Source organism: Citrus sinensis, chromosome 3 (assembly GCF_022201045.2).
Source record: "Citrus sinensis cultivar Valencia sweet orange chromosome 3, DVS_A1.0, whole genome shotgun sequence".
Taxonomy (NCBI): Eukaryota; Viridiplantae; Streptophyta; class Magnoliopsida; order Sapindales; family Rutaceae; genus Citrus; species Citrus sinensis.
Window position 1 is genome coordinate 32,368,572 of NC_068558.1, and position 25,214 is coordinate 32,393,785.

A 25,214-nucleotide genomic window follows, 5' to 3' on the forward strand; every position below is an offset into this window, starting at 1 on the left:
TTAGCTATTGAAACTTCACGACTTTTTCTTTTTCTTTTTTAAATTTATTATTCATTTGACCTGCGGTTGGCCTAGTTTATCTTCCACTGCATCATGCTGTCCCCTCATAATTTGATTGAAAAATGAATTGATTGCAACCCCGTCTGCGTTAAGCAATAAAATGTTCTTCTTTCTTTATTAATGTTCTTAGAAAAGATAAGAATGGAATACAAATAGTAATGTTATTTTTAATGTATTTTATTTTGTACACATCTAATGAATGTAGATGTAGATTAGTTTAGGAAGTATTTAATTTTTTTTCTTAATTTGGTTTGATTTTTCTAAACTAGTTTTTTTTTTTTATTCGAGTCCTCCGTTGAGATTTGATGGGATTTAAGGCTTTGTTTTATTTCGGTAGCATTTTTATTTCATTTACCATCAATAGGTTGTAATTTTAGTAATTTTTCAAAATTCTTTAAATAATTAAACTCTTCTCCTTTAAAGTGCTAGAACTAAGATATTGATTCTACGGAGCAAGTTTAGGTTTTGGTTGTACCTTATGACTTGTATGAGAGAAAGCGGTTGAATAAAATAAGATGTATATAAATATATTAAGCTAAAAAGAAAAAGAAAAAGGAAAAAGTCACTATGATTTGAGTTTGTAGGCCCATTTAATGGATTAAATTGTGATTCACGACCAAGAAAGTGCAAGGTCAACGTCAACGTCAATAATTTTTCAATTTATTTACTATTTAGATAATATTTTTACTACTTATTTATCCCTAAAATTAAATTTTCAAAATTTTCAAGAATTTGGTGTGGCTTGATTCCTCTGTTGAGATTTGATGGGATTTAAGGCTTTGCTTTATTTGAGTAGCATTTTATTTAATCTACCATAAATAGGTTATAACTTTAATAATTTTTTCACAATTCTTTAAATATTAAACTCATCTCCTTTAAAGTGCTAGAACTAAGATTTTGATTCAACGGAGCAAGTTTAGTTTTTGGTTGTACCTTATGACTTGTGTTGATGCGAGATTCCGGTTCTCCTCGTTCTACGACCAGGATCCCTGCTCGATCAACCTTACCACGATCAGGAGGTCTCCTAGTAATGCTTCTTCTCCAGATGTCCCTGCACACACAGACAAGTCAGAGTACGCCGGTTGTTCTCCCGGCGCAAACCCTCCGACGCTCAAGTCAGATATGAAGGTTCGGGGAACGCTTGCCACAGGTCTTATGGCTTTTTTGTGGTTTTCTCTTTTATCTTGAAAATGCTAACCCTTTTACCTTCGTTGGCTACCTTTTTATAGGCTCCCTCTGAATCCCAGTTTTCCGCTTTTTTCGAGACGGTCTGGGGCTCTGACTGCTGCGGTATGGGCAAACGGGGGATCTTGCGTGTTACGCCACGGTTCAGGGGAAAGCGTGGCTGTCGTGGTTCTGTGAGATCTTGCGTGTTACGCCACGGTTCAGGGGAAAGCGTGGCTGTCGTGGTTCTGTGAGATCTTGCGTGTTACGCCACGGTTCAGGGGAAAGCGTGGCTGTCGTGCCTAGATTCTCGGGCTGGAGAGCATGTCTTGCCAACTGCCGTCGACCGGGTCTCCTCGCCTATCGACCTCTAGCCGGAATGGCCGTATACCTTTTATAGGGAATTGGCCTCGCGGATGACAACATCGTGGACGAGCAGGATATTTCTGCTCCTGTTCCTCCGCGTGCCAGGCTTTTATGGAACACACCGGTTCGCAGAGCTCTGCCATTAGATGTCTGCTCGTCATATCTGCTCGTCATTCCTGGTCTCGTCGACGTATTTCTCCCATATAGTATCTCTCCCAAACACCGGTCCCCCAGTTTCTGGTGTTGGGTAATGTAGTGGACCAGCAGTGGAAACTCGACGGTTTTTGTTCGCGTGGGACTGGAAAAGGCTGCCAAGAGTCGTGTCGCATTTAATTGCGGATGCGGTGATGTGGCAGAAATCTACCCCTCCATTTGAATTTCAAACCTACGGTTGCGAGATTCTCGGAATATGCGTCATTAAATGCTGGCAGCCCAAGAGTTTGCTTCTCAGTAAGAAAACCCAAAATCTTCAAACACGAACTCGTCATTTTCCCCATTCTTGTCTCTCCGGCGAATGAACCTCGGCATCAAAGCTGTCATCCCTGTCTCTCTCTGACCGAGTCCCTGCTCCAGGTATTTCTTCTATTTTCTCGGTATTGGTTAGTTGTAGGTAATTTCCTTTCTCTCTGCTTTGCTTGAGGTTGTAGTTGGCGGTGGTGTTTTGGTTAGAACTTAGGATATGTCGAAGGGTAAGGAGAAGGTCGTTGAGGTTGGTGACGACGAACTAGGTTTTTTGCCTAGTCAGCCCGCTGATTCTGCTTTTGACCCCGGGGTCCCCTTAGAACCTACTAGGTCTAATGTCGGGACTAGCGCTAGGAGGATGTCCCCCCAAACGACCTCCACGAGCGGAAGTAGTGGTGAAGAGGGATCTTCTGGCTTTGGAGGCACCTTGAGTGAGAAGGGGGAAGGTGATTCTGGTGAGGTGTCCCCCTCTGGAACATCACGACCAGAAGAACGGGGTACAGTAGGAGGTAGAGCCTTGTCGCGTGATTATGCCATTGATTACATGTCGTGTACGACCACGTTTGACGAGCTCAATGACCTCCGACTTAGGTATAGTATTCCTGGTGAGATACCTCTTAAGATCCCAGGAAAGAAGGATACACCTAGTCGGCCTCCTAGGGGATACGTTACCCTGTATCTGGAGAGCTTTAAGTATGGGCTGAGGTGTCCCCTGCAGCCTTACTTTGCCCGGATACTTAACGGGCTAAATCTGGCTCCTGGTCAGCTGAACCCCAACGGGTGGAGAGTGCTCTCTGGTCTGTTCATATTGTGGGACAGATGTTGCCAAAGCGAGCCCACGGTTGATGAGGTGAAGCACCTGTACCAGCTGAAGAGCAGCCCTAAAGATGCCGGCTGGTACTACTTCCAATCTGGTACCAAGAGCAGGAAACCCATAACTGATCTTCCAACTGGTGGTGGTGGGGCTTGGAAGAGGAAATTCTTTTTTGCTGGGGGTCCCTGGGGTCAAGTTGCACAAATAGACGGGAAGGATTGTCGCGTCCCACCCCGTTTCACGGTCCCAGGTTGCCTGCTCGCTTTAGATGTCTTGTATCCATAATTGTTCTTGCTGTATTGGTTTGTCTCTAACCAAGTGTCTGTTTGTGCTGTAGTTTCTTGGGGTGTTCACTTCCCGCTCCGACCTGGTCAGCTTAAACGGGTCGAGGCTGTACTGGCCAACTCCTGCTCGAGCCGAGAACTGCTATCTACATACAACTTCCTCGAGTCTCGGTTGATACTTCCTGGCCATAAGATGGAGGACGCAGTGATTGGAGCTCTGACCAGGAAACGCTCTCGGCCTCCAACAGTCGATAGGGAACAGGGCAAAGATGCTCCCGCTGCGAAGCGAAAGAACATCGTGCAGCAGGTTCCTCCCTTGCAGGCTCTCCCTCCTGCCTCTGCTAAAGTCGGGAAATCCAGTGGAGCAGTCACTGATCCTGCTTCCTCTTCTCCACCTGTTGTGCCTCGGTCTCGCTTACCCGACAGCCGACCAGAACATTTGGTTCCCTATCTCAATGAGTTGTCTAAACTCGTGAGCAAGAAGGACCTGGAGGGCTTTGACGGTTGTACCCTGGGCGAGCTGGTGGGAGCCATGCAGTATAGCGCTTTCCATCTCAGCTGCATGGCCACCTACTATAAGGCCAAGGTTGGCCGTTACGACAGGAAGATGAAGGAGGACATTCAATCGGCGACGACCAGAGCTGACGTTGCCGAGAAAAAGGCGGGGGAGCTAAACGTTGAGAACCTCAGGCTGATAGAGCAAGAGTCTCTTGCTCAAGCAAAAGCCATTACCCTCGAGGAGGAACTGACCAGGGTTAAGGAGGATCTCCAAGGGCAGAGGGCTATGTATGAGGCTCAGCTCGAATCTCTCCGCGATTCCCACCGAGCTCATGCAGAGAACTTGGAGAGGGAGGCCGACAACCAGTACGACCAGGGACTTCGGCATTCCTATCGTTGTATCATGGCCGTCCTCGGAAAGCAACACCCTGATCTGAAGATGGATGACCTTGCAGCTGGTGTTGCTCAACATATGGACGAGGAGGCGGCCAAGGAAGATGCCGAAGATGCCGAAGGGGTAGAGCCAATCGTCATTGAGGAGGGAGACTCTCCTCCTCGTGCGGTCCCTGCTGATGTTGGCGAGGTGAGCGCCCCTCTGGATGCAACTGGTGATACTCCTCCTGCAGCTGAGGAGGTCCAGCCAACCGACGCTGCTGGGCTTACTGACCCACCACCTTCCTGATATGTTTCTTGTATTGTAATGAACAATGTTTGTGAAGATTGTCTGCTTTGTTAATTATTAACAAATTAATAGAAATGTTTTTGATTACTCTCTTGTGTGGTAATTACGAGAGCCTGCTCGTCTTCGTCTGGTCGAGCTGGCTATGGCTTGGTATATGGTTTCGCCACCTGCCTTAGAAAATTTTCCGATGTTCGGGATTCTGCTCGCCTTTACGCGGTCGAGCAGATCCTGGCACGCTCGGCTTCTGTCTCGCCATAAGACAGGCTTTGAGACTTGGTGAGCCTTTGCGTGCCTCGGGTTTTTCGAGGACTGGGATTCTGCTGCCTTCTCGTGGCCGAGCAGATCCTGGTAGGCTCGGCTTCTGTCTCGCCATAAGACAGGCTTTGAGACTTGGTGAGCCTTTGCGTGCCTTGGGTTTTTCGAGGATTGGGATTCTGCTGCCTTCTCGCGGCCGAGCAGATCCTGGCACGCTCGGCTTCTGTCTCGCCATAAGACAGGCTTTGAGACTTGGTGAGCCTTTGCATGCCTTGGATTCTTCGAAGGTTGGGATTCTGCTGCCTTCTCGTGGCCGAGCAGATCCTGGCATGCTTGGCTTCCGTCTCGCCATAAGACAGGCTTTGAGACTTGGCGAGCCTTTGCATGCCTTGGATTCTTCAAATGTTGGGATTCTGCTGCCTTCTCGTGGCCGAGCAGATCCTGGCATGCTTGGCTTCCGTCTCGCCATAAGACAGGCTTTGAGACTTGGCGAGCCTTTGCATGCCTTGGATTCTTCAAATGTTGGGATTCTGCTGCCTTCTCGTGGCCGCGCAGAGCCTGGCGTGCTTGGCTTCGGTCTCGCCATAAGACGGGCGTTGGGACTTCGCGAGCCTTTGCATGCCTTGGATTCTTCAAAGGTTGGGATTCTGCTGCCTTCTCGTGGCCGAGCAGATCCTGGCATGCTTGGCTTCCGTCTCGCCATAAGACAGGCTTTGAGACTTGGCGAGCCTTTGCATGCCTTGGATTCTTCAAATGTTGGGATTCTGCTGCCTTCTCGTGGCCGAGCAGATCCTGGCATGCTTGGCTTCCGTCTCGCCATAAGACAGGCTTTGAGACTTGGCGAGCCTTTGCATGCCTTGGATAATTTCTTGGTTTCAAGCGTAAAATTGCTTCATTAATGGCAGGATTCGACTTACATAAAATTGTTTGGGACATAAAGCGTAAAAGGTAAGCGATAACGAGCCTGAGCAGAAATAGCTCTCAAATGTGAGCAAATCTTACTGGAAGTATTTTCGGAGGTGTGCTGCGTTCCATGGGCGTTTCACCTCGTGGCCGTCCGCGCGAACCAGCCTGTAAGCTCCGGGTCCCGCTATCTGCTTGACTCTATATGGCCCTTCCCAATTCGGTCCCAGCACTCCTTGAGTGGAATCTTTGGTGCTCTGATTCACTCTTCTCAGTACCCAGTCTCCGACCCTGAATTGCCGTATGTTCACCTTCTGGTTATAGTACCGAGCAACCCTTTGTTGGTAAGTGACTGATCGCTCGGCTGCTTGCTCCCTCTTTTCCGTCAGCAGGTCAAGATTCAAACATATCTGCTCGTCGTTCTCCTGCTCATTGAAATGATCTGTCCGGTGTGTGGTCGTTCCTATCTCGGCCGGCACGACCGCTTCGTGTCCGAAAGCCAAAGCGAACGGTGTCTCCCCCGTTGCGGTTTTGTGGGTTGTTCTGTATGCCCATAGCACACCTGACAGCTCGTCAACCCACGCACCCTTTTTTGCACCAAGCCTGGTTTTCAGAAGCCTCTTGATGGTCTTGTTGGCGGCTTCTACTTGTCCATTCGATTGAGGGTGAGCAGGCGAGCAATACTTCAGCTCTATCCCGAGGTTCTGGCAGAAATCCCTGAAGCTGTGATTATCGAACTGCCTGCCATTATCCGTTACCAAGGCATAAGGGATCCCGTATCGACAGACCAGGTTTCTCCACACGAAGTCTGTTGTTTTCTTCTCCGTGATCCTGCTAAGGGCTTCCACCTCTATCCACTTCGTGAAGTAATCTATAGCAACTATTGCATGTGTTGCTGCTCCTCGTCCTTTTGGCAATGGGCCGATCAGATCAATTCCCCATTGAGCAAATGGCCAAGGGGAGGCCATAGAGGTGAGCTTCTCTGGCGGTTGGTTGGAGAAACTTGCAAAACTCTGGCAGCTTGCACAACCCCTGGTTTTCTTTTGCGCATCCTGGTGCATTGTCGGCCAGAAATATCCCTGCCTTAGGACCTTGTGGGCCAGGGACCTCCCGCCAGAATGATTTCCACAAATTCCTTCATGTACTTCTCTCAGCACGTAATCCGCGTCGTCGTCATCCAAACACCGAAGGAACGGTAATGTGTATCCTCGCCGATACAGTACCCCATCGATCATCGTGTATCTCGAGGCCTGAGCTCTAATCTTCCGAGCTCGCAGCTTATGTGGTGGTAATACCCCGTCTCTAAGGTATGAAACTATCGGGTCCCTCCACGAGCATTTTTGTTCTATCCGCAACACCCCCAAATTCTGCTCGATACTTGGGGTGCACTTTATTTCTAGAGGGACCGACTTTGGCATTTTTGGGTCGACTACTGCTGCCATTCTAGCCAAAATGTCTGCTCGCCTATTCTGCTCCCTGGGGATTTGTATCACCTCCACTGCTTCGAACTTCCCCATCATCTGCCTGACTATCTTCAGGTACTGTTCCATCTTCTCCTCTCTTGGTTGGAATCTTTCACTGACATGATTCGCAACCAGCTGGGAATCAGTTCTGATCTTAACTCTGTCTGCTTTCACGGCCCTAGCCAATTCCAGGCCTGCTATCAAGGCTTCGTACTCTGCCTGGTTATTTGTGGCTGCAAATTCCAACTTTACAGCATAAGAGATCTCCTCCCCCTCTGGGCCTTCCAGGACGATCCCTGCTCCTGAACCCCGCTCCCCTGATGACCCATCTACAGACATCTGCCATACTTGAGTTTCGTCATTGCCTATAACTGCGTCTTGTTGACCTAAGCATGTTTCGGGCTCTGTGAATTCAGCTACGAAATCGGCCATTGCCTGGGCCTTTATCGCTGCGCGGGGTTTATAGTCTATGTCGAACTCGCTCAGCTCCACAGCCCACTTGACGAGTCGACCAGAGGCATCTGGCTTGTGCAGAGTTTGACGCAATGGCTGGTTTGTTATTACCGAGACCGGGAATGCTTGGAAATATGGCCTCAACTTCCGAGCAGCAACCACAAGGGCAAGTGCCCATTTCTCCAATGGTGGGTATCTGGTCTCCGCGTCGAGCAGGGCCTTGCTGGTGTAGTATATCGGATACTGAACTCCTTCTTCCTCTCTCACCAGAACAGAACTGGCGGCCCGATCCGATACCGCCAAATACAGATACAACTTGTCCCCGTTCCTCGGTGTGGACAGCAGCGGAGCTTGCTGCAAGTATTGTTTCAAGTTCCGGAAGGCTTCCTCGCATTCTGGGGTCCATTCTGTTTTCTTTCCCCTCCTTATCACTTGAAAGAATGGCTGACACTTGTCTGTAGCTTTGGATATGAATCTGCTCAACGCCGCCAACCTCCCCGTGAGGCCCTGTGTCTCCTTCAGGTTACGAGGAGACGTCATTTGCACAATCGCCTGGATTTTCTCGGGATTTGCTTCAATCCCCCTATGGCTCACCATGAATCCCAGGAATTTCCCTGATTCGACCCCAAAAGCACACTTCTCCGGATTGAGCTTCATCTTATACTTCCTCAAAAGCTCGAACGTCTCCTCAAGGTGTCTGACGTGTTCCTTCGGGATCTTGGACTTGGTGATCATGTCATCCACGTACACCTCCATGGTTTTCCCGATCAACGGCTTAAAGATTTTGTTCACCAGCCTTTGATAGGTGGCCCCAGCATTCTTGAGACCGAATGGCATCACCCTGTAACAGAACAAACCTTGGTTAGTGATGAAAGCCGTGCTCTCCTCATCCTGCTCGTACATGGGGATCTGGTTGTATCCCGAGAATGCGTCCATGAAGCTAAGCAGACCATGTCCAGCTGTTGAATCTACTAGCTGATCGATCCTTGGTAAAGGGAAGCTGTCTTTTGGGCACGCCTTGTTGAGGTCTGTGAAATCCACACACATCCTCCACTTGCCGTTTGCCTTCTTTACCAACACCACATTTGATATCCACTCTGGGTAACTGACTTCCCGAATGAACCCTGCTCTCAGGAGCTTCTCCACCTCGTCATTTACAGCCTCATACCTCTCCTGGTTGAAGCACCTTCTCTTCTGCCTTACTGCCCGAGCACCTTTCTTTATTGCCAGCTTATGACACGCTACCTCAGGGTCAATCCCTGGCATGTCTTTATGTGTCCAGGCAAACACATCAGCATGAGCCCGTAAGCATTTCACCAACTCCTGCTTTTGCTCTCCCTTCAGTCTCGACCCGATTCTGATCGTCTTTCCCGGGTTCTCTGGTCCCATGCTTACCGTTTCCAGATCCTCTACAGGTTCTTGCCTGCCAGTCTTGTTTTCCACTCGGGTATCGAGGGATGTTATCTGCATTGCCTCCCTTGCTGCCGAGGAGTAGCAGCTTCTTGCGATCCTCTGGTCTCCTCGTACCACTCCTACTACCCTATTCACCCGGTACTTCAGAGCCAGATAATGGTTGGACAACACCGCTTTGCTCATCCTTAAAAACGGCCGACCTAGGATCATCTGGTAAGGACCTTCCTCCTCCACTACGACAAAGTCCAGTATCATTGTTCTTTCTGTCGGGGGGCTCCCAATTGTGATAGGTAGTTCGACCACGCCCAGAGGAACCAGCTTCCCTCCTCCGAACCCCTTCAAGGAGGTGTTGGTGTGTTCCAACTTCCGGTCGGCTATTCCCATCTCTTCCAGGGTTGACTTAAATAACACATCAACTAAGCTCCCTGTATCAACCAGTATCCGGTCAAACTTCTTGCTAGCGACCGTAGCCTTGATGACTAAGGCATCCTCGTGGGGGTATAGGATCCCTTCCTCATCCTCATCCGTCCACATGATTGGCACTTGCCTGACCCTTGCCCGTTTGGCTGCTGGGGTGTTGAGGAGTACCTCTTTACTGGTCATGGCGTACCTAGCATAATTTTTTCTCGATCTGTTTGAATCTCCGGCCAAAGTTGGGCCCCCCGCTATCACCCTTACCGCAGGCTGCTCGTGCCTCAAGGTTCTATCACTCTGCTCCCCTTCATCTGTTGTGGCCACCATCGGGAAAGTCCCATCCATAAACTCGTCCAGGTACCGATTTCTCACCAGATCTTCGACTTGGGTCTTGAGATCTCTACACTCTGCTGTGGTATGGCCATGGGTGCCATGGAACTTACAATAACGTCCTCTATCCCTCCTGTTAGGTAGCTTTGTTATTGGTGTAGGGAGGTGCAGCAACCCTCGATCCTTTATGGCCTCGTACACCTCATCCAGGGACATCTTCAAGGAAGTGTACCGCCCATAGTCCGGGTTCTGGTCGATCAGGTGCACTGCTCTTTCTCTGTTTGCCCCGCTCTGAGTTGGGGGCGGTGGAAGTACTTCTGGTCTGCTCGCTCTGCTACCGTGGGGGTGCTGATGAAGATCACCAGATGCCAACTCATGCCTTCTCCAAGGCTCCCTAGCTGGGGAACGAGGGGGTTGCGCCCTGCTGCGTTGATACTGTGGTGGCCTTTGATGAGGCTGGTAAGCAGTGACCCTGCCTCCTCCCCCACTACCGGAGGCCTGGTGGTCCCTCCTCCTGATCGGCCCGTTCCCTGGTAATGCTTTCATCTCTCTCCTTCCCAGCCCTTCTAACTGGTCTGTCTTGATCCGTGCAGCCTTCTCCTCTTCAATCTCGATGTCTCTTTTAGCCTGTTCGTATGCGGCCGCATACGTCTGAATAGCTGGGCTTCTCAAATTGTACCACAGCCTTCCTATCTTCACCCCTTCTTTCAATCCCCTTAACGCCTGAGGGTGGTTGAAGGCTCCCAAGTCGAGGACAGCCCGATGAAACCTCTTGATGAATTCCCGAAGGGTTTCTTGCTCCCCCTGTTTCATGCTTTTCAGCTCCATCATGTCATCCTCCGGTGACATCGCCCCACTGAACTGCTCCGCGAATTCCTGGCACATCTGTTCGAAGGTTTTAACGCTGCCCCGAGGAAGTTTCCTGTACCATTCTCGTGCACGTCCCTCAAGGGATAGCGGGAACACCCTGCATCTTTGTGATTGAGATAATCCTTGTACCCCAGTCATGTCGTTGAAGCGCTCTATGTGCATCAGCGGGTCAGTTCTTCCCGCGTACCTGAGGTCGGGGAGGCGGAAATCTCTCGGAATAACTGCCCTCATGATCTCTGCTGAGAGCGGTGATTCTCCGTCCAGCATTATCCTCCAACCAGGGGCTCTGTTCCTCCCTTGCATATCGTCAATTATCTGCGCTAGTCTGCGCACTTCCTCCTCCAGCTGCCCTGCACGACCAGGGTCACGTGCTGCAACTTGATCCCGCTCCTGCTCTACATCTTGCAAGTGTTGCCTCAACTCGGTTTCCTCTGCATTCACCACCCCGTCGTCCGCGTCACAAGTCTGTCTTGCCGGGGACCGCTCTCTTTCTCTGTGAAATTCTCCCCGTAGAGGTGCGTTACCCCTCTCACCACCAAATCTCCCTGTGGTTTGACCTCTCCCCGCACTATCGGGACCTGGTGCCACTCCACCGCCTCTCACCCTTCCCTCTTGGGTTACCCTTCGCTCGCTCCGTAGCTCATGCAGAATGGTTGTCAAGGTCTCCATCTGCTTTTCCATCCGTTCCATCCGGTCGAACATGACTTTTTCCCGTGCCTCACTGACTATCTCCCTCAGCGTCACGGAATCGTTAAGCCTCATATCACCCCCTTGTGCACTACTTCCTCCTGTCTCCATTGCTTTTCGCTTACTCCGCCCCTCTTCTTGCTATCAGCAGAAGCTTTTTGCTCTAGTTCCCCACAGACGGCGCCAAAATGTTGATGCGAGATTCCGGTTCTCCTCGTTCTACGACCAGGATCCCTGCTCGATCAACCTTACCACGATCAGAAGGTCTCCTAGTAATGCTTCTTCTCCAGATGTCCCTGCACACACAGACAAGTCAGAGTACGCCGGTTGTTCTCCCGGCGCAAACCCTCCGACGCTCAAGTCAGATATGAAGGTTCGGGGAACGCTTGCCACAGGTCTTATGGCTTTTTTGTGGTTTTCTCTTTTATCTTGAAAATGCTAACCCTTTTACCTTCGTTGGCTACCTTTTTATAGGCTCCCTCTGAATCCCAGTTTTCCACTTTTTTCGAGACGGTCTGGGGCTCTGACTGCTGCGGTATGGGCAAACGGGGGATCTTGCGTGTTACGCCACGGTTCAGGGGAAAGCGTGGCTGTCGTGGTTCTGTGAGATCTTGCGTGTTACGCCACGGTTCAGGGGAAAGCGTGGCTGTCGTGGTTCTGTGAGATCTTGCGTGTTACGCCACGGTTCAGGGGAAAGCGTGGCTGTCGTGCCTAGATTCTCGGGCTGGAGAGCATGTCTTGCCAACTGCCGTCGACCGGGTCTCCTCGCCTATCGACCTCTAGCCGGAATGGCCGTATACCTTTTATAGGGAATTGGCCTCGCGGATGACAACATCGTGGACGAGCAGGATATTTCTGCTCCTGTTCCTCCGCGTGCCAGGCTTTTATGGAACACACCGGTTCGCAGAGCTCTGCCATTAGATGTCTGCTCGTCATATCTGCTCGTCATTCCTGGTCTCGTCGACGTATTTCTCCCATATAGTATCTCTCCCAAACAACTTGTATGAGAGAAAGCAGTTGAATAAAAATAAGATGTACATAAATCTATTAAGCGAAAAAAAAGAAAAAAAGAAAAAGTCACTATGATTTGAGTTTGTAGGCCCATTTAATGGATTAAATTGTGATTCACGACCAAGAAATTGCAAGGTCGACATTAATAATTTTTCAATTTATTTACTATATTAGATAATTTGTTTATTACTTACTTATTCCTAAAATTAAATTTTCAAAATTTTCAAGAATTTGGTGTGGCGTGGATCACCTTAGACTTGGGCACTCCTCTTTTATTCCCCTTTTGTGGGTAACTCTTTTTGTTTGTTAGAACGACACCTAGTAGAGTACTATGTCAAATAATTAAATGTTTTTTCAACATTAAAAAAGGTGTGCTTATTTAGCTTTGGCAACCTTATTATTATGCCTCCACTAACCCCAAATTGAATTTGTTTCGTACGTGTTAGTCATTTTAGGTTAAACTGCGTTATTGCATCCATAGTATAGAGTGGGTACTATTTGGTTTAGTTCGGTTCAGATTCAGAAACCGAACTGATTGGTTTTATGAACCAAATACAAACTAAACCAAACTGTCATAATGCAATTCGGTCCAAATGCCCATCCTTAACATTCAAAAAATCAATTTTTTTTTTTTACACATTTTAAATGATAGATTGCATTTTTTTTAAGTTCCTTACGAAAATGGAAACGAGTTACAAAAAAAATGCGGAAATAAATGTCGCATTACACTCGAGATATAAAATAAAAAAAACTAAAGAAATATAAAAAATTAAAAAAATTAGTGAGATTATAATATCACAATAACTGTATTGTAATGTAACTAAATTGATCCTTGATCAGTTATGAACAATTTTCTTGCATGTTCGCTATTGTTATCAAATAAAATAACTGATCTTTCAGCATTGCAAATGGTATACGCTACTTGGGATTGTTGTTGAAAATGAGAATGTGAAAAAAATTTTATTTCGCACTTTTGTTTTAAAAAATGTAAATGCTTGTGCCGGAAAATGATTGTATTTGAGTAGTAAAAATGCTGACCTGTTTTCTGTTTGTGGTCAAGAAATTAATAAAAGGAAAACTTGAAACAAATAAATGAGGCACAAATTGTTCCTTATGTCAAAACAAATAAAAAGTTTCTTTCTTAATCGACGAACCAGCCCAGGTTCTATTGGAAACTTTCATGCCCAGCCCATGGCACGAGTTTAAAATAAAAAAATAATTAAATATATTTTTTAAAGGAAAATTATCATTTGTATATCCTATATTTACTCTGTTATCAAAAATACTACAACATTTTGAGGTGTATCAATCGTCCACTCTAAATTGACAAAAACTATCTACCGACCACTAAACCGTTAGCTACTATTTGAAAGTTAACGGAATTATAGTAAATTGACGTTTTTACCCTTGAAACTTAAATTTAAGGAAAAGAAAATTATCAATTGTATACCCTTAAATTCTCTTATTATCACTTGTATACCCTTAAATTATCACTTGTATTATATGAACATACCAGATTACCCTTCTGACGTCATTATATTTAAACGGCAAGTAACGGTTTAGTGGACAGCTGATACATTTTGTCAACTTAGGGTGGATGATTGATACACCCTCAAAGTTTTATAGTATTTTTTATAACGGTGTAAACTAAAGGTATACAAATGATAATTTTTCTTTTTTAAATTAGACACCATTTTCATGTTTAATTATTATTAAATCAAATTTCTTACAGTAACTAATGCAATTTATGAGCACTAACAAGATCGTAATTGGAAAATCTTGCATGGTTCTATTATTTGTACAATAGATACGTATAGGTGGAATCACACTAATGGAATTTATGAGTACTAATAAGATGGTAATTGCCTAATTGGAAGATCTTGTATGATTCATTATTTTTATAAATAAACACGCATATGTGGAATGACACATTTGTGTTAGTAGCTAATATTGTGCTTGCGCTTAAATATTTTGTTTCCATACAGAAAAGATTGTTGATATAATTGTTTCCATGAGTAACTTGTATTGATTTCATATGTATCTTTTATCTTTATAGGTAACCACACAAATTTGTCTCCAGAGGTTTGGCGAGTGGTTTTCAACAAAATTTATTTGATTCGTCATTTGAATTGGAATCTTGAAGAAGCTTCGGGGGTTTGACAATTGATTTAGGCTTTACCCAAGAATATACTTATTGTGCGTGAAATATTATTATTATTTTAACATGTTAAAAGTTATTTAAATATAATTTTTAAACAACTATAGATTTTTTATTGTACCTTATGAACTGTTGGAGGGAAAGCAGTTGAATAAAAAAAGAAGGGTATATATTAAGCAAATAACAATAATAATAATAATAAAGTCATGATGATTTGAGTTTGTTGGCCTATTTAAAGGATTAAAGTGTCACTTAAATAAATGTGTTGTCAAGGCATTGCATGGTCAACATTAATAATTTTTCAATTTATTTAGTAATTTTTAATTATTACTCAGTTAACTCTAAATTTGAATTTTCAAAATCTTTAAGAATTTGGGTGTCAAGTAAGACTTGCCAGTGATACTGACGCTACTTTTTTTAATTTTCTTATGGTATTAATTATCTAAGTCTCTCAAGTCATTTGAATTCAAGCATCATTTAATGCCATTAAAGGATTTTTCATGTTAATTAATTTAGACCCGTGGTTGTTATAATACAATACTACGTCAAATCATTATTTGTATTATTATTCAACATTCAACAACGTGTATTTATTCATCTTTTGCCATCCTATTATTATGCTGTCAGTTCGCACTTTAAATTGACTGTGTTTCGCATAAGTCATCATATTAGATAAAACTATGTTACTACATTTATAGCCTTACAACGAATTAAAATTTTTTTGCTACATGTTCCAAATTACAGATTACATTTTTTTAAATTTCTTAAAAGTCATAATAGTGTAACAAAAATTATGGAAATACATAGAGCATAACTCTTGACTTGAGAGTTGAGATATGTAAAGAAAAACAGAAACTAGAGAAATATAAAAAATGAAAAAAATAAAAATTAGTGAGATAAAAAACTGTATTCTATTGTAGCTACCTTGGTCTATCTTGAACAATTTTCTTGCATGTCCGTTGTTAATAACCACTGACCTTTCAACATTATGAATGTTATATGCTACTTGTGATTATTGTTGAAAACGAAAGCGTGGAGAAATCTTACATCGCATCTTTGTTTTGAAAAATGTGAACTACCTAAAAATAATGGTGTTTTAATAGTGAAAACACTGACCGCTTGCGGTCAAATAAAAATTAAAGGAAAACTCGAAACAAATAAATAAGGGATAAATTGTTCCTTAGATCAAGCCAAAGTTCACTTCATCTTGTTAGTTATGTCAAGTCAAAACTAGACAAAAGTTTGCTGGTGAGTGTTAAAGAAAATTTATTATTGTCCACAATCAATATGAGTGAGTTATGACTAAAGCTACAATGCCGGGCCTCAATGCAATTGGAAGTGCACAGGTCACCGTATCAACAAAGCAAGCAGGTCTGCGAATCTCTTTGCGTTGTCTTTTGTATGCAATTGAATCTTGTTACTCTGAAGGTTCCTGGGTCAAAATCTCTTCATCATCATTGGTCGATGGAGAATCACTATCTGTCTCCTCGATAGCAGATGAATCATTTTTAACCTTTTCAAACTCTACATGATGCAAAGTTCTACTGGTCTGGTCATCTATTGAGAATGCTTTTGTTTCAACATGGTTGATTCATCAAAAGTCACGTCTCTGCTGAAAATAATATTCTTTGTAATAGGACACCAGAGATGATATCCTTTACTCCACCAGTTATACCTATGAATAATATTTTCTTTACTCTTGGGTTTAACTTAGATTTTTTTACATGATAATAAGTAATGGAACCAAAAACATGTAAAGAATCATAATCAGTGGTACGATTACCAGTCCACATCTCCATGGGTGTTTTGCCTTCAATTGCAGCTGATGGCAAACGATTGATCAGATGGCACGCATATACAACTACCTCAGCCCAAAACTCTTTGCCCAATTTAGTATTGGACAATATAAATCGAACTTTCTCTAGTATAGTTAAATTCATGCATTCTGCCATCCCATCCTGCTGTGGTGTATCTCGAACAGTGAAGTGTCGCACAATGCCCTCATCTTGACATATTTTTAGAAATGGATCATTCTTGTACTCACCACCATTGTCTGAGCGAAGTCTTTTGACCTTTCGATCAGTCTGAATCTCGACCATTTTCTTTCATTTTAAAAATATGCCTAAAACTTAATTCTTGTTTTTCATCAAATACACCTACACTTTTCTTGAATAATCATTAACAAAAGTAACAAAACAGTGCATATATCCCAAAGAAGTTGTTTTGGTAGGTCCCCACACGTCACTGTGAATGTAGTCCAGAATTTTTTTTGTATCGTGAATTGCTGAACCAAACTTTACCCTTATCTGCTTGCCCAGAACACAATGCTCATAAAATTCCAATTTGCAAGAATTTGCACCTTTCAATAAGACTTGCTTTACTGATGTCTGCAATGTTTTTTCACCAGTATGTCTCAAACATATATGCCATAATTTGGTTGCTTCTGAATTTGTAATTTTTCAAAAAATTATTGATACTGATCCAATAACTGTACTTCCTTAGAAATAATACAAGTTGTTTATTATTGTGTCTTTCATCACTGTCAGTGCACCAGCTACTACCTTCAACAATCCATCTCTCAAAGTGATTGTGAGCCCTTTAGAGTTTATGACTCCTAATGAAATGAGGTTTTTCTTGAAGCTTGGTACATAGGGAACACCCGTCAAGACTTGAATTGAGCCATCATGATTATTTAATTGGATTGTGCTTATTCCCATTGTTTTACAAGCATTGTCATTGCCCATAAAAACAATTCCACCGTCTAGCTCCTTGAAGCTAGAAAACCAGCCCTTATTGGGACACATATGATAAGTACAACCAGAATATAAAATTCACTCATCTAAGTGACATGTCAATGTCATGCCAACTAGACAAAAGTCTGACTTATCATCATGCTCTGCTACACATGCATCAGAAGAAGCCTTGCCCTTTTGTAACTTGGGATAATTCTTTTTCCAATGCCCTTTTTCGGGACAAAAAGCACATTCATCTTTGGCAGACCTCCCTTTAGACTTGTTTCTTTTTCTACGTTTGCGGCTTTGTTAATGACCTCTCGCTGTCAAGGCTTTTACAACTGTATCTTTGTGATCTTTTATGTTTTTCTTTCTAGTCTCAGAGTTGTACAACGCACTGCATATAACATTGAATGTGATACTGTCCTTCCCATGAAGCAAAGTGGTAGTGAGATGATCATATTCATCAAGAAGGGAATTTAACAGCAACAATGCCTTGTCTTCATGTTCAAATTTCTCATACAGATTTAACAAATCTAGTAATATCTTGTTGAATGAGTTTACATGGTCATTTATCGACATACCAGGTGCATATGTGAATCAATAGAGTTTTTTCTTCATATAAAGGCTATTTTCAAGATTTTTCTTCATGTACTTTTGTTCCAGTACCTCCCACAATTTTTTTGTTGATGTCTCCCTCATGACATAGTATTTTTTATCTTTAGCCAGACATAGGCGAATAGTACCATGTGCTTGTCTATTGGTCTTTGTCCACTCTTTGTCATCCATCATGTCATACTTTTCTTCAAGAGCAACATCCAACTCTTGCTGACATAAGACATCAAACACCTCACATTGCCACATACCAAAATTATTGGTACCATCGAATTTCTCCACTTCAAACTTTGTAGTAGTCACAATAGTCCTCGCTGATGAAAACGACGACAATGCCTCTGCCATCATTTTTATCTCAAATGATTAGTGTCTTCAACAAATATTTACACTTAAAAAACAGTCTCTATGATGTTTATTTCGCGTGAATAAATGCACCAGGAAAGTTCCCAGGAGAATGGAGGAGTCAGAATGGTCCCACTTAAAACTCATACTCCTTAGACTCTTATCGCCTTGTTGGCATAACTTTCTTAGACATGCGAAAATACATACTACTTACAATAGACTGTCTCCCAAGTATAAATAGTTGTCTCCACTGTATCAATGAACAATATTGTATATGTGAATAGTACCGTATACGTGAACAGTGCCGTATCTGTGAACAGTTCGTATACGTGAACAGTACTGTATGCCCCAAACATGAACTTTCGGCTTTGATACCAATTGTTGCGGAAGCACAGGTTAAACAATTACTAATATTATGGTAACTACGACTTTTGGAGGCATATAAATGTGGTGATAAACAAATGCAAAGAAAATAGGACATAATAATTTACATAGTTCGGCATAATGCCTACGTTCACAGGTAAAGATTGGAAGATAATTTTACTAATAAATAGGAATTTACAAAATTTGGAAAAAACTCTCAACATCCAAAACCCCAATACACCAAAATAGAACCTCAGTAGAACACTCAAGTGGAAGCTCTCTTAAATCTCTCAAATCATTTCACTTGCAATTGCTCTCTACTTCTCTCAAATTGGGATGCTTACAATTGCAAAATGCTTCTCTATTTATAGAGAGCATTTTGCACCAAGTTGGGTTCAATTGGCCAAAAGATTGAGTTGGAACTTGCATTGCATGCATTAAAGTCATGCATATTTGTCAAAAATTGTATGTGTTATTTGTTGCCATCTTCAATTTTCAACATCATCGAATTGCATGAACAAGAGTTTCAAAATCTTTTTCATGCTTTGAAAACTTAACTTGTCTTTCATATTCAAAGTCAAAATTTCAACATTTTCTGTATGTGGTCAATAAGAAATTAAGGAATAATTCAAACAAATAAATGAAGCATAAATTTTTTCCTCAGAGCAAGCCAAAGTTCACTTCATCTTGTTAATTATGTCAAGTCAAATAACTGAAAAAAAGTTTACTGATGAGTGTTAAAGGAAATTTTTAATCGTCCAATATGAGTGAATATAGGAAGAATTATTTTTAATTCAAATTAACTTTTTCCTACTCCAATGTTAATAGTTTTTCTTTCTTAATCAACGAACTAAATTTGAGAATCGTCGTTGTAGCCTAGGATTGGCCAAAACCGAGTTTTAAATAATAAATAAATAAATTTATTTATTTATTTATTTTTTAAATTAGACACCATTTTTATGTTTAAGTGTTATTAGTCCAAATTTATTAGAATAACTTGTACAATTTATGAGCAATAACGAGATCTCGTACGATTCTATTACCTGTATCAACAAATACGTATATGTGAAATCACACTAATGGAATTTATGAGTACTAATAAGATGTTAATTGCCTAGTTGGAAAATATTTTATAATTCATTATTTGTATAAATAAAAACGTATATGTGGAATCACACAAATTCATTTTCATGATTTATGTCAATAGTTAATATTGTGCTCGCATAGTTGCACTTAAATATTTTGTTACCACATAGAAAAGATTGTTATTATTCTTTTTTCATGAGTAACTTGTAATGATTTCATATGTACATCTCTATATATCACCACACAAATTTACCTCCAGTGGTCTGGTGAGTAGTTTTTAAGAAGTTTTATTTAGTTGGTCATTTGAATTTAAATCTTGAAGAAGTTTGAGGGATTAAACAATTTATTTATACTTTGCCAAGGAAGATATTTATTGTGCTTATGTATAATTATTTTATTTTTAACACGTCAAAAGTTATTCAAATATAATTTTCAAACAACTTCAGATTTTCGGATGTATCTTATGAACTGTAGGAGAGAAAGCAATTGAATAAAATAAGACGGGTATATATTAAGCCAAAAAAAATTCACGATGATTTGAGTTTGTGGACCTATTTAATGGATTAAATTTTCGTTCTTGTACATGTGTTATTAAGAAGGTCTTTAGTGCTTTTGGGGTGTGTTTGTAACCTAGGCATATATGATATTATAATACTATTCACGTTAATTATTAGTAAGGGAATATTTAGTAAAATTTGGGACCTCATTGTGGTGTATTATAATACATCACAATTGGCTTTAGGCGCATTACGCAGCCCGAGGGGAATGCAGTAGCTTTTGTTTCAATTGAGGCAAAAGTTAATACTTCAATTGAGGCAAATCTATTTTATAATGTTATGAAAATAAATATTTTATTTAAATAAATTATCTTATCATTAATAGTAATATAATAAAAAATATAAAAATAAATTATCTGATAAAATATAGTATTATTAAATAAAATAATATTATCATATAATTTATTATATTTCTATATTATTAATTAATATAAAAGTAATTATTTAATAATTAATTTATTATAAATAATAGTAAAATAAAAATTAATTTAATATTAATATAAAATTAATATAATATCGTGTAAAACCAAACATTATAGAATATTGTTATAATACAATGTTAATGCATTATAACATACAACAGTACAATGTATTAAATAATACAATACATTGTATTATTTAATACATTGTACCAAACGCATCCTTGATGCGTTGTTATGTTTCGATTCACTCTTTATCATGTGTATGCATATTATCATAATTAATTGAGACATACACGTGAAAATGAATGAATAGAAAAAAAGCAGTGTCATAGGAACATTAAAGACTTTTCCAATATCAAGACATTGCAATGCCAACACTAATAATTTTTCAATTTGTTTACTATTTTTCAAAGATGATTTATTTACTAAGTTAACTCTATATTTGAATTTTCAAAACTTCTAATAATTTGGGTGTGCCTGGGTCGCCTTAGACTTGCAAGTGGTATTGACACTACTCTTTTAATTTTCTTATAAGATATAATTATTTAAGTCTCTCAAGTCATTTGGACTAGAATATCATCTAGTGCCATAAAATGATTTTTCCTGTTAATTAATTCATACTGGATCTTGTTATAATGACACCAAGTACAATGCTATGTCAAATAATTAAATGTTTTTCAACATTGAACAAGGTGAGTTTATTCAGCTTTTACTATCATATTATTGTGCTTTACTACGCACTTTAAGTTGTTTTAGTTCCACATCTGTTAGTTATATTAGGTAAAATTATGATATTACATCAGTAATCTAACAACGACTTAATTTTTTTTTTCAATTACATGTTTCAAATTATGGGTTACATTTTTTAAGTTCCTTAAAAGTCATAGTCGTGCAACAAAAAATATGGAAATATATACGGCACCACTCATGACTTGAGCGTTGAGATATGTAAAGAAAGGCTAGAGAAGTATAAAAAATAAAAAATCAAAGTTAGCGAGATTTAAAGAAAAAAAAGCTCTACTATTGTAGTCTAGTTAAACTGACCCTTGATCAATTTTGAACAAATTTTTTGCATTTTCATTATCACTATTCTCGAATAAAATAACCTCTGACCTTTCAACAAGACAAATGTTATATGCTATTTAGGATTCTTGTTGAAAACTGATGAAATATGAACTGAATACTCAGTCTTGACATATCATATGTTGATTCCGTGTTAGTGCGACATGTCGTCTGATAAGAGTTTGGAACGAAACCGACATAAGCCAGAATGTCGTTCAATGTTATAAGTAGCTCACATGTCTAACACGTGAGCTAAAGGAAATACTTAGTCTCTCAAAACGACTAAGTAAGAAGTCGTTTCAAACCTGCTTATTAGAGACACGCTGCAAGCACGTGACTAAAGTTGATAATTTTGTTACATTAGCGGGAAAAGCCGCTGATGAAGGGGATCCAGACTCAGTTGATAAAAGGACTGAAGTTCTGGATTTTGCAACGAACAGAAAACGAGAGAGGACATTGATAGGGAATGTAGAGAGAGTTCTGAAATGCTTGTATTCTTCATTTGTGTAAATGATGTCTGTAACTCTTGAAAGCAATAAGAAGTGAAATCACAATGCTTGTTTCCAGTGGATGTAGGCATCATTAATTTGGTGCTGAACCACTTTAATTCGTGTGTCCATTTTGTCTTTGATCTGGTTTGTTATTCTTGATTCTTAGTGCATTGTAGTGATTCTTGAAAGGTTCTTGGGTCAGGGTCAGTGAGTTAAGTGTTCTTAAGGTGGGTTTAGTCTCGATAGTTTGGGTCTAAAACACAACAAATTGGTATAAGATCTACTGGTCTCTGGCTTTAGATTCAAGAAATGGGTACCGAGATCAATCTGGAAAAGTTTACTGGGTAGAATGATTTCAATATGTGGAAGATCATGATAGAGGCTTTGCTAATCACTCAAGGTTTGGGAGATGCCATTGAACCAGCCTTCAAGAAAAAGGGAATGGAGGGCTCTTCTTCTACAACTTCTGAACAAGCTGCTGCGATTGATAAGAAGGCAATGAGTACGATCATTCTTAGCTTAGGGGATTCTGTGATAAGGGAGGTTGCAAAAGAAAGAACTGTTGCAGGGCTATGGACAAAACTAGAGAATCTGTATATGACAAAATCTCTTGCAAATAGGCCGTACATAAAAAAAAAAAATGTTCTTGTTAAGGATGATTGAAAGATCATCACTTGATGAGCATATTGATGAGTTCAACAAGGTATGTGATGCTCTGGAGACTATTGATGAAGGCTTAAGTGATGAGAGTAAAGCACTTCTGTTAATTAGCTCATTGCCTAAAACATATGAGCATTTTGTTGATGCTCTTTTGTATGAGAGACAAACACTTTGTTTGGAAGAGGTTAAATCAGCTTTTGGTACAAAGAAACTGAAAGACAAGCAAAAGAAGGCTGACAGTGAATCTAGTGAGGGTTTAATAGCCAGAGGCAGGCCTGAGAAGAGGGAAGGAAAAGGAAAGAAACAAGGAAGATTTAAGTCAAAACAGAAGTAGCTTAAATGCTTCCATTGTCACAAGGAAGAGCATTTCAAGAGGGATTGCCCTGAGAGGAAGTCCAAGATCAAAGGATAAATTAGGGAATGCAGTAATTGCCATAGATGAATCCAGTTATGAAACAACTGAAGTACTCATAGCTTCCAAAGAAAAGATTCAAGGTGAGTGGGTTCTTGACTCAGGATGCACCTTTCATATGTGTCCAAATAGAAACTATTTTACATCATATCAGTCATGTGATGGTGGTATGGTATTAATGGGGAATAATTCCATATGTAAAGTAGTTGGTATAGGGACTGTTAGCCTGAAAATGTTTGATGGTGTGGTGAGAGAAATCACACAAGTCAGACATGTCCTTGACCTTAAAAGAAATTTAATTTATGTGGGGATGTTAGATCAGATGGGATGTACTGTGAAGGCTGAGAAATGTGTGTTGAGAGTGATAAAGGGCTTAATGATCATAATAAAGGGTAATAAAAACAATGGCCTGTATGTTATGAATAAACAAACAGTCATTAGGGAGGCAAGTATAACTGAGAGTGGTGAGGATAAATCTAAACTCTGGCACTTGAGGTTAGGACATATGAGTGAGAAGGGGTTGAAAGAACTGGAAAAGAAAGGGGTGTTTGGGAAAGATCAGCTGAACTCTTTGGGATTCTGTGAAGACTGTATACTAGGGAAGGCTTCCAGGATAAAGTTTGAATCTGCAGTTCACATTACCAAAGAAAAGCTAGGTTATATACACTCTGACCCGTGGGGACCTGCACAGGTAACCTCTTTAGGTGGTTGTAAATTTTTTCTGACCTTTATAGATGATTTTTCTGCAATAGTGTGGGTTTATGCTCTAAAATCTAAAGATGAAGTCCTTGAAAGCTTCAAAAGGTGGAAAGTTTTGGTTGAAAACCAAACAAATTTGAAGGTGAAAGTATTGAGAACAGATAATGGATTGGAATACTGTAACAAGTTGTTTGAGGAATACTGTGAGAAGAATGGTATTTTGAGGCATAAAACAGTAACATACACTCCTCAGCAAAATGACTTGCTGAAAGAATGAACAAAACATTAATGGAGAAAGTGAGATGTCTGCTGATTCGCTCAAAATTACCAAAAGCTCTTTGGGCAGAAGCCTTAAATACAGCCTGCTATTTGGTGAATAGAAGTCCATAACAACTATAGGCTATAAGACACCAATGGAACTGTGGTTAGGAAGGGTAGCTGATTACTCTGAGCTTAAGATTTTTGGTTGTGAAGCATATGCTTATGTGAAGCAGGGAAAGCTAGAAGTACGAGCATTAAAGTGTAAATTTCTGGGCTATCTTGAGAGGGTCAAATGCTACAGGTTATGGTGTATTGATTTTAAACCACCAAAGTGCATAATTAGCAGGGATGTAACCTTCAATGAAGCAGAAATGTTGAACAAAAGAAGGAGTTCTGAGATTAAAGAAAAGAAGCCAAAAGTTGAAGATGAGAAAATTCTGTTTGAGGTGGAGCATGTTGAAGGTAAGAAGACTGAAACACTCGCAACAAAAGAATCATGAGAGGTTGATAATGGATCTTATGCTGAAGAAGAATCAGAATCAACTGAGAGTGGAAGTAACACTTACCAACTAGCAAGGGACAGAAAAATGAGAACAATCAGACCACCAAAGAGGTATGCAGTTGCAGATTTAATTGCTTATGCTTTATTAGTTACTCATGAGATCAATGATGATGAACCAAAGACTTATCAATAGGCAATCACAAGCAAGAATAGTCTGGAATGGAAAAGGGCAATGGATGAGGAAGTTGAATCCCTCATGAAGAATGAAACATGGAAGTTAATTAAGAACCCAGAAAAGAAGAAGATTGTAAGCTGCAAATGGATATATAAAATCAAGGAAGGGATACTTGGAGCAGAACCTAGGAAGTTCAAGGCTAGGTTAGTGGCAAGAGGCTTCACACAAAGGGAGGGTATTGATTTCACTAAAGTATTCTCCCTAGTGGTGAGGCATGCATCTATAAGAGTCATCCTTCCACTTGTGGCTGTGCAAGACATGCATCTTGAACAGATGGATGTTAAAACAGTCTTTCTACATGGAGAATTACAAGAGGAGGTTGTAATGGAGCAGCCTGAGGTGTATGAAGTACTTGGCAAAAGGGATTATGTTTGTCTGCTTAAGAAGTCTCTTTATGACTTAAAACAGTCGCCTAGGCAATGATACCTAATGTTTGACAGTTTCATGGTGAAGCATGCCTACAACAAATGCAGCTATGATTGCTGTGT

At 41.1% G+C, this 25,214-nt stretch overlaps 1 protein-coding gene across 1 annotated transcript; it reads left to right on the forward strand.

The window, feature by feature from the left end:
- Positions 1-2,269: 2,269 nt before the first annotated feature.
- On the forward strand, positions 2,270-4,330 carry LOC127900752 (uncharacterized). Its single transcript, XM_052435955.1, has 3 exons — positions 2,270-2,849; positions 3,204-4,003; positions 4,088-4,330. Exons 1-3 carry the CDS (start codon positions 2,270-2,272, stop codon positions 4,328-4,330), a joined length of 1,623 nt encoding a protein of 540 aa, XP_052291915.1.
- Positions 4,331-25,214: the final 20,884 nt, after the last annotated feature.